Source organism: Salvia splendens, chromosome 17 (assembly GCF_004379255.2).
Source record: "Salvia splendens isolate huo1 chromosome 17, SspV2, whole genome shotgun sequence".
Taxonomy (NCBI): Eukaryota; Viridiplantae; Streptophyta; class Magnoliopsida; order Lamiales; family Lamiaceae; genus Salvia; species Salvia splendens.
The window spans coordinates 1,492,213-1,502,028 of NC_056048.1; the positions used below are offsets into that span (position 1 = coordinate 1,492,213).

The 9,816-nt window shown below is 38.1% G+C and overlaps 2 protein-coding genes across 4 annotated transcripts; both read right to left on the minus strand.

The window, feature by feature from the left end:
* Positions 1 to 14: 14 nt before the first annotated feature.
* On the minus strand, positions 15 to 4,147 carry LOC121775247 (tyrosine--tRNA ligase 1, cytoplasmic-like). Of its 3 annotated transcripts, none has more exons than XR_006045104.1 (11): positions 3,987 to 4,147; positions 3,752 to 3,899; positions 2,918 to 3,207; positions 2,745 to 2,841; positions 2,276 to 2,381; positions 2,111 to 2,193; positions 1,813 to 1,958; positions 1,571 to 1,676; positions 1,397 to 1,456; positions 1,114 to 1,207; positions 15 to 967 (listed from the first exon to the last, which is right to left on the minus strand). XR_006045104.1 is itself a non-coding variant. In XM_042172294.1 (10 exons), the coding sequence occupies exons 1-10, from the start codon at positions 4,070 to 4,072 to the stop codon at positions 1,187 to 1,189; spliced, it is 1,143 nt and encodes a 380-aa protein (XP_042028228.1). In that variant the 5' UTR covers positions 4,073 to 4,147; the 3' UTR covers positions 998 to 1,186. The 3 variants fall into 3 exon arrangements, 1 of the variants encoding a protein (XP_042028228.1); XR_006045105.1 differs by having other exon boundaries at positions 16 to 935; XM_042172294.1 differs by lacking the exon at positions 15 to 967 and having other exon boundaries at positions 998 to 1,207.
* Positions 4,148 to 4,961: 814 nt separating this feature from the next.
* LOC121775248 (gibberellin 2-beta-dioxygenase 1-like) lies at positions 4,962 to 7,344 on the minus strand. The gene is made up of 3 exons (XM_042172295.1): positions 6,893 to 7,344; positions 5,940 to 6,288; positions 4,962 to 5,418 (listed from the first exon to the last, which is right to left on the minus strand). The coding sequence occupies exons 1-3, from the start codon at positions 7,282 to 7,284 to the stop codon at positions 5,167 to 5,169; spliced, it is 993 nt and encodes a 330-aa protein (XP_042028229.1). The 5' UTR covers positions 7,285 to 7,344; the 3' UTR covers positions 4,962 to 5,166.
* Between the last annotated feature and the right edge of the window lie 2,472 nt (positions 7,345 to 9,816).

Below are 9,816 nucleotides of genomic sequence, written 5' to 3' on the forward strand. Positions count from 1 at the left end.
TTATCTACACTCCCTCTAAGCTCCATGTGTAAATACATAATTCCTTGTTGAGACTAATCACATAACCAAATATCCAATTTCTCATTTGAACCTAAGAAATAAATAACAGATCACATACAAAAAGAAAAAGGAAGCAAAATAGGCACATCACAATTACTCAAAACAACATCTATTCCCACACTTCTCCATATAAGTAGAAATTAGATTTCCTCTCCCATCATCTTAACCATAATGCCTTCAATCAACATCTTCTTCCTCTTCTTCGCCCTCTTGTTCCTACGACGGCCGACGTCCTCGTCGGCCTTCACCTTGAAGCTCCCGCCGTCAAGAGGACTCTCGTCTTCGACACCGGCAGCGGCCTCACGTGGATGCAATGCAGCCCCTGCACGCGCTGCTTTAAGCAGAACGACCCCGTCTTCGAACCGAATAAGTCGAGCAGCTACAAGCCGATCAGCAAAAAACACCCCCTCGCCAAACGCTTCCAGTGCTCTTTCTTCGGTAGCGGCTGCAGCTACTCCACCAGCTACTACAGCGGCCAGTTCTCGAAGGGCCCTGCCGCAACCGAAACATTCACGTTCGACAGCAGTTTGAAACGGCCCGCATCCGTGAAGAACATCGTTTTCGGCTGCGGGACCTCCAACGGCGGGCCTTACCTGCCAGAGGTCAGCGGTATACTCGACAACTCGGCGGATGTTCCGGACACATATATCTGTTTTAGTTATGCAATGACGCGGCCGAGTCTACCGACGATGGTGTTTCATTTTAAGGGGCTGATTTGGTGGCGGCAGCGCCGACAAATCTGTTCATCTTTTTGGAGAAGAATGTGTTCGATTTTATGGCGTTGGAGTCGAAAACTATATCCATTTTGGGGGTATTTCAGCAGAGGAATATCAGATTTGTGTATGATTTGCAGCAAAAGATGTTGTCATTTGCTCCTGAGGATTGTTTTAAAGACTCAGCTTGGTGGCTGAGTGAGGATAATTGGTTCTTAGAGAAATAAATAAAATGCTATATTTCTACTCAAATATAAGTCGAAATATAAATCTGATGGAAAATGAATAACAAGAATCTAACATAAAAAAAAAAGTAATACTATTCCAAGAAAAGCAATACCATTGCTATTGTGATAATAAAGACCAAAAGTTTGCAATCCTCTTCGGAAGACTGTGGTTTTGCTTTCTCAAGATCATCTGGTTACCTTGTAACCCTGCAAAGTATATACGCAAAATATTATAAAAAATATGGTATAGTGAAATTAACTAGGAATTAACATAAACTAAGAGAAGCACTTGTTAAAGAGGGAATGGAGTTTAAACTATGGTGTAGATAAAATCCACATTTGTTTTTCAATTTTTCCATGTAATTCAAAGTAGAGAAACAAGTCAAATGTGCGTACCTTCACCCTTTTCAGTAGATCCTTAGCCTTCGGATCGTTGATGAAATGATCACGTACCGGCTGCATAATGTTACAAAGCTAAGTAAATGCTTGGGTTGCAAAAGAGTAATTGTATATGTAAATCAGTATTTTAGGATCAAACATAAATCAGATGTAAGTAAAGTTAATTATTACCTGCAGTATCCGGTTTAGTGCTTTTGCAAGAGCTGGCTTGAGATCTCCAGGATGCAGCTGTCCACTTTCATAGTCAGCAACTAAATCTTCGAAACTCTTGAAAGTCCTGAAGGACGTGAATACGTGTAAAGAAGATTGCTATAAAATGTCCAAAACGAATACAAAACCAAGATATCATTTCTGCACTAGAATTGAAAACTAAAAAAATTGGGCATGTCGCCAAGTCCTCAAGAATGACTTACTTATCACCCCCATTATCTGGTTTCCGCTCAACTGTGAACTCATTGAACCATGGGATAACAATATATTTGATGTACTCCAAGCACGGGTTCTTTTCCACCACTTTTGGAGGGCAGAAGGCTTTTTTTATCTTCAGATTTACATCAGCCTGTGACATTCATTTTTATCAACCCAACAGAATTTCACAAGTAAAGAATTCGGAAGGTCCAAAACATGCCACAAGTCCACAACTTAATCAGAATCGGGGCCAACTATTATAAGAAATTGCTGTCCTTATAGGAAATTGAAAAAATATAATACCTCTTCATCCTCCATGAAGATAGAAGAAGAAGGATCACTCTTCGACATCTTCTCCTGTCCTTCCTGCAGCCCAGGGAGCATATCTGTGTGTAATTAAAAGCAGATACAGTTAACAAAATTTTTAATAGGACTATCACTTTTATGGAAAGGTAATACTCTGCTTACGATGAGACAGTATGATAGGCTTGTTTTTTCTTTTGATGTCATCGCAATACTCCCTAGCCAACATATTTACTTTGCGCTGGTCCATACCCAACTGGCAGATGTCAGCCTGTTCCAATACACAAACTCACAAGTTATATATTATGACATTAATAAGCTCCACCGGTAGAAATGTAATGCACAATTCAATAAACCATTTCACTATGCTCTGTAAGTGAAGAATGAGTTGCATTTTTTTTCTGGTACCAATAGTGAATATCTTTGTTTCGTTCCTACCTCACTCATACACAGCGTTATTATCTGGAGTCTCTTGCCTTTAATATTTAAGGTTCATTGTAAATCATTCTTTCACCTCATTGTAGGAAAGTAATGAATTATATTGAAAGCAAAATAAACAAAACATACATATGCAATAGTAGTATCCCTTTAATATGTCATTCCCAAATGAATCCAAGCAACAATGAAAACTCACCTTAAGGAAGAATATATCAGCACATTGCATGCACGGATAGAATATCTGGGCTGCTGACAATTCATCTTGCTCGGAGCGGCCCATAATTTGGCAGCACCTAAATGAGGACAAAAGGTACGATATCACATCAGTGATTGGACATTCACTTAGCAGAATGAGAAAATGACCCATACCGCAGCACCCTAGGAAGCTTGTTTCTCCTGGCTATGTCCATCACAAGGGGCCAGTACTCATGAGCCCGGGAGTTGATCTCTTCAGAAGACCATAGAAACTCCACCTGGCCTCCTTCAATGTTCATCCCTACAGCTTTCCAGATCTCAATCAGGTACTGCCCTATCACTTGTATCTTTTTCAAGTCACCGCCCATTTTGTTGTTCAGCTGTGCGAACCAATCTGCAATCCATATCTTCACTTTGCATCCCGCGGAAGTCAGTTTATTGACATTAATTGCCTTCATAACTCCCTGCACATAGATGTTTGCACTTTCCATCAAACATTATCAAAATATTACAGGCATATGCACCTTCCAGCAGCAAAGATAAGAGCTGCTGACAAAACTGAAATCCACAACCAAAAAGTGCTATTGCACAATCACATCCCAATAACACAAATAGGAGTAGAATCAAATCACTAAGCCTACTATTTGAGATCAATATCAAGCCCTCGAAATTTTGGACAGCAACTTAAAATTTTGAGCTTAAGTTATGAATCATCCAACCATCCAAGTCGAAGAAAGGTTAATTTGGTTCTAAAATACTCTACGGTATCCGGTTTTATCGAAAATTAAATTCATAGCAAATTAACAACCACAGATCCATAATCAGAGGATGACAACTAAATTCATTAACTTTTCAACAAAACAAACTATTTCCACAAGTACGCAATTGAGCATGTTTCGACCAGCTGAAACAATAACTAGACTGCATAAAGCTCGGAAAACGCTAAACAATACCGAAGAGAAGACATTTCTGCGAAATCATACAACGAAATGGATTCAATTCAGCTACCTGAGCAATATGCATTCTTCCAGACGGTTCAAATCCATCATAGCAAACAATGTTAGGCTTGTTCGCCAACAATCGCTCCAATTCATCCTCCTGTATGCACTCCTCGCCAATGCTCCTTACCAAATCGTACCTCTCCTTCAAGCTCAATCTGTATTCAATTCAATCCAACAAATTCAGCTTCTAGATCAAAAAGTGACACACATAATTGCGATTAGGTGAAACTGAGAGGACTTACTGCGGCTGAGGCGAAATGGAGAGAGACTGTAGCGGTTGAGATGGCGGGACTTCATTGCTGTTGCTGCTGCTTCCTTCGTTCTCCATTGAAAATGTAGGGTTTTGTGTTTAGAGACGAAATTCGGAAAGGGAGATTTAACTTTGACTCTGCATTTTTAAGCACTCTCTCTTTGGCGACTGTTTTTTTTATTATTATTTTCTTGAAATTAGTCAAAATAGAAATAAACTTGAGTACTTAGAGTAATTTAAAGTGACACCATATCTAAAATAAGGAAATTAAAAATAGAAAAAATTCCAAGTATTTTAAAACTATTTGGTTTGTAACTATGCAAATTTGCGAGGATCAAATTAACAATATTAACAAAAAAAGTAATGCACAAGAAATATAAAGAATTAAAAACGGGTAAATATGAATGAATTAGTATTAGCACTCAGTATTAATCTTTCTTTCTTACTTTGTGGACATATATATAATTAATAAAAGTTACATTCAAAATCCTGTTTTCTTAAAAAACTATAGCATATTGAAATGGAAATAGGATAGGTTTAACAATTTAGTCTATTTAATGTTTTTTGCAATGGTTGTGTAAAGCTTATGGCAGTAAAGCTTAGCCCATTTTCTAACTTATTTTTAAAGCCCATTGAAAAAATAAGTAATACTATAATAATTATGTAAATTTGCCAAGCCCATTCCTAAATTAATTATTGCATACTACAATGATAACATAATACTCCCTCCGTCCCGCACTATTCGCACTTATTTCCTTTTTGGGCGTCCCAAGTTACTTGCACTCTTTCCATTTTTAGTAAAAAATTTCACCTACAGCCGTCATTTTTTACTTTCCTATACACTCATTCCTTAATCTCCGAGCCGAAAAGGAAATGAGCGAGTAGCCCGGGATGGAGGGAGTATGAATTTACAAATGGAAATTTTAGAGTACGAAAATTGTTTTCCTTGATTAAACGCACATTGATATTTATACTGGTGCAATAATCCTTATATTAATCAACAAGAACGTTTACATGACCTATACCACAAGCAAATGAAAAATTACAAGTGTCGTCGTTCTGACCCCTTATCACATTTTGAATCTCGTGTTTCGTTTGACAGAACGAAGCACGAGATGACCCGAAATTTGCCATCTACATCAAACTAGCTACTAAAAACCCTACACATAAGATCATGAGGCTACAATCTTCTCAAAGAGACCTAATCTATTAACGGCTAATTTTGACTTATGAGCCGATTTCTTGTATTCAAACCATGTAAATTCCTTGTACAAGCTATCTTCTTCCCCTTGCATGAGTGATGCCAATGGAGCTATCTTTTCACTCAATGGTGGCCCTCCAAAGTAAATCATCGATAGTCTCGATTTCGATCCGTTGGCCACTACTCTATGTTTCACACTCTTGAACCTTCCGTTAGTCATTACCTGCGCCCATAAGAACAAAAAAATAAATTCAGTAAGACATGTCCCTACAGCTATATGTCAATGGTACATGTTAATCATAAATAAAATAAACAAATATCACAAAACTAGAATCACTGCATAAATCTCATAAACTTTTATTAGTCAAACCTTGGAAACCTTACATCGTTTGATAAAAAAAAGTTAGAAATAGAAAATTCAAGCAAAGTATAGCCACGTGGCATAATGATTGTGTCTTGCCACGTGGGCATGTATTCGGACACGCCTCATTTAAATAATGAGGGCTAATATTTCGTGGTTGACCAAGTTTACTAACCCTTTTAAAATAAAAAGAAGTTTAGTCAAAGAAGAAAATTAGAAAGAGAAGTTTCCATAGCAACTAGTACCACTAATTTACTTGAAAACTACTCCGTATTTAAAATTTGCATTTATTTATTATATAAATTACCTTTCATAGAAATGTGGTCCCATAGGTTGACACATTTTTAATAGGACGATCCAAAAAGAAAAACGAAGCACTGTACCTGTAATGAGTCACCAACGTTAATGAAGAAAGAGTTGTGGTCTGGCGGGACGGAGATCCACCGGCCATCTTTGAGGGAGATTTGGAGGCCGGAAATGTTGTTGGATCGTAGCACGGAGATGATCTGAGGGTCGGTGTGCTCGCCGAATCCAATCAAATTCTGGCCATCGGATTCGAGAAAGCCCGGGATCGGAGGGTAGTGGTTCACCCGAAAAACAGAGTCGCTCTGCTCATCCATCAGCAGCTTGCTGAACGCATCCCTCTGCTGAATCCTCAGCCCCTCCGCCACCATTTCGAGAATCTCGCAGGCCATCTTCCTTACCGCAGCGATGTATTTGTTCACCAGACAACTGCAACGTTCCAGAAACAACATTGTGTAAGAACTAGCGCAATTTAGTTGGTAAGACGTTCTTCGGTTAACTAATAAGTCGACTCGTTTAAGGTGTGTGAAATTTGTAGTGTAGTTTATTTAGCCAGACGTTTGGCTCTCAAGAAAAATAGAAAACTATTATTGATTCTAAAATGAGTGTGCGGATAAGAGATGCACGTGTTGAGAAAATTGACCGAAATCGACGTTATGTCTGAACTATGTTGTACTATAAATTTCATAATAGGTAAGACGTTTTCACTCTAATAAATAAATCTTGTAGTTCGAGTCACTCTTTTTCTAACTTGGACTATTCGACTCATACGTCAACAATTTGAGTCCGTACACAAATTAAATAGAAAACTTTTATTGATTCTCGTAAAAATAAAATTCATTAATTATGGACATAAGTGACCAAAATCAACATTATGATGATAAAATATGATTTAGTTGGTAAGACGTTTTTATTATAATAATAAATAAGTATGGTTGAAGTCACTTTATATTTTTTTACTAATAGCTATAGAATTTGAGTTATGACGGAATAAATGGAAAATCATTATTGATCATCTTAAAGTAACACTGACCGGAATTTCTCGGCAGCGAGGCCAAAGATGGCGGAGAATTTATGGTAATCGGCGCTGGAGTTGGTGGTGAGGAGGAGGTATTCGAGCCACCCGACATCGCCATTGTGGCCGATCTTCTTGTCCCCATAGCCGAAGGGGTCGGGTGGGCCGGCTTGGGCCTTGACGGAGAGAGGGAGGGAGAAGAAGCGGAGAGCTTCGGATTCGAGGTCGCGGATGAGGTCGGCGGGGACGCCGTGGTTGATGACTTTGAAGAAGCCGAAGTCCTCGCAGGCTCGGACGAGCTGAGCTTTGGTGTCAGGCTTGGAGAGGTCGATGAGGGGGATGAATGCGGCTCGGTGGTGGTTAGGTTTAGACAACTGTTCCATTGCTGGCGGTTTGGAGTGGACTAGCATTGCTGGTGGTGGTGAGGAATGGTGAGGTGATGTGTTGAAATTGAAGAATTGATTGGGTTTGGGAGAGGTTTGCTATTTATAGGCAGGTTTGAGAGAGAGAGAAAGGGGGTCATGGGATTAATAATGGAGGAAAAGAAGATACATGAGAAATTGTGGGCTGTGATGTGGAATAGTTTATCCATTGATTTTAGACATGTGAATAGTTTTATCCTAGTTGTGAACGAACTTTCACTATCACTTAACAAGTAGGGCGACATTCCCAGTAAAGATATCCATGGCTTCTATAACTACCTCGTTAACGGGGTTTTCGATTTTTTTCCCCAAGCAACGCGATTTCCCCATCTTTCTTCCTATATGTTGTTGGATGATGCACCTAACCATATCCTTGGACACTAAAATATGACTAAGATGTACATTGATAGATTATCTAACACTGCTTTAATGAGTACCAATTTTACGCCTAAAGTAACGTGGGACTGAAGGAGTAGCTAGATAGATTATCTTGCAATGCTTTAATGAGCACCAATTTTCCGATCTTCAAAAGATTCCTCGCCTTCCAAAGAGCAAAGTCTCTTCTCAATTTTGTCAACAATAGGCTTAAATAGTTAAATGTCTAGATTTCCCTTTGGTTAGGCTAAGGGGATTTCATAATAAGTGATAGGTAGTTTGAATCTACACATCCACACGCATATAACTCGTATCATTAATTACTACTAGGCCATGTCTCTTAATTAGGAGAAGAAGCACAAACACGCATATAACTCGTTTCATTAATGCCTTTTTCATTTATATCCCAACCATAAAACTTTTCTTAATTTTGCTTCAACATTTTCCCATGTACATTAAGACAATCATTGAAACAAAAAATTATTCGAATTTCAATTATCAATTATTAATTGGGGATGGTAGGCAACATTGATTCTCTACACCAATCATTGATCAACGAACACAACTAATCCTGAAAAGAAAAATAAAATAGTATAAAATCCATACCCATATAATGTACTTATGCCACCACAAACTTTGATGAAAATGAAATGCATCTAATGCACAAGAAAATTAAAGTTGTTTTTTTAATAAATGATCACCGATTATTCTCCATTAAGTTGTTTTTTTAATAAATGATCACCGATTATTCTCCATTTACCTAAGACCTCAGTGACTTGAACTAATATCGACCTATTAATTGGAGGAAGTCTTATTAATCAAACTGCACTTCATCGATAAAGATATTTTTTTTCTTTTAAACAGGAGAATCAATAATGGGTATCCATCTACCCTGACTCAAACCCTAACTTATCGACTAAAGGGGAAACGTCCTACCAACTCAGTTGCACTTTATCGTCTCATCAACCAAAATATTGAAGTTGGGTGCAATGCATTTAAATCATGGTTTGATTATGCAATTGGGTTTTGATGTCTCCGATGAATGGAACAGAAACGGACCAAATTAATTTTCCATGACTGCCCAAAATTGTTAAACAACACATTTCTGGAGTTTGTCTGCCTATTTATTTTTGGTTGATGATTTTCAGGTTCAGATGCCACTCCTCTATTGGTATAAACAATCCATGTGCACAGGGTTTCCATCAATGTACCAACTTGCATCGCCTTATCATAGATTCCACTACCCATCTTTACTTTATTTATTACTCCTACAAGATTATATCATAGTATGTGATTAGTAGGAAATTACCAATGTCTATAATTAGAGCTAGCAAAATAAGCCCGGCCCGATGGGTGAGTCGAGCCTGGGGACCGGGCCCTACTAAGTTTCGGGATGATTCAAGCCCACCCAAATTTCTTTTTTCCGAAAAGCTTCGCCCGACTAACCTGAAGGGTTAGGGTTGAAAATTTGTAACCCGAAAAATTTGCCATCCGAATAGTTCGAAATCCGAGTGGGTTGACCAGATTGACATCCCGTGAAGCATGGCTCATTTTACCCATTGCTTTTTACATCTTTTAAAATGTACTGGGTTAAAGTGAAATATTTTATACTCCCTCCGTCCCTGAAAGTTTGTCCCATTTTTCTATTTCCATCTGCCCCACAAAATTTGTCCCATTTCACTTTTTACCATTTTTGGTAGTGTACCTCATATTCCACTAACTCATTTCTACTCACATTTTATTATAAAACTAATATATAAAGATAGGAATCACATTCTACTAACTTTTTGAACTCATTTTTCATTACATTTCTTAAAACCCGTGCTAGGTAAAAGTGGGACAATATTTGGGGGACGGAGGGAGTAAGTGATGGATGAAGTATTTATTTCTGAAAATGAGAAAAAAGTACTCCATCCGTCCCCGATTAATTGCCGCTCTTTTCCATTTCGGTCCGTCCCTCAATAATTGTCACACTTCATTTTTACCATAAATGGTAAGTAGGTCCCACATTCCACTAACTCAATTCACTCACATTTTATTATAAAACCAATATAAAAAAGTGGGTCTCACATTCCATTAACTTTTTCAACCAACTTTTCTTTACATTTCTTAAAACTCGTGTCCGGTCAAAGAGCGACAATTAAT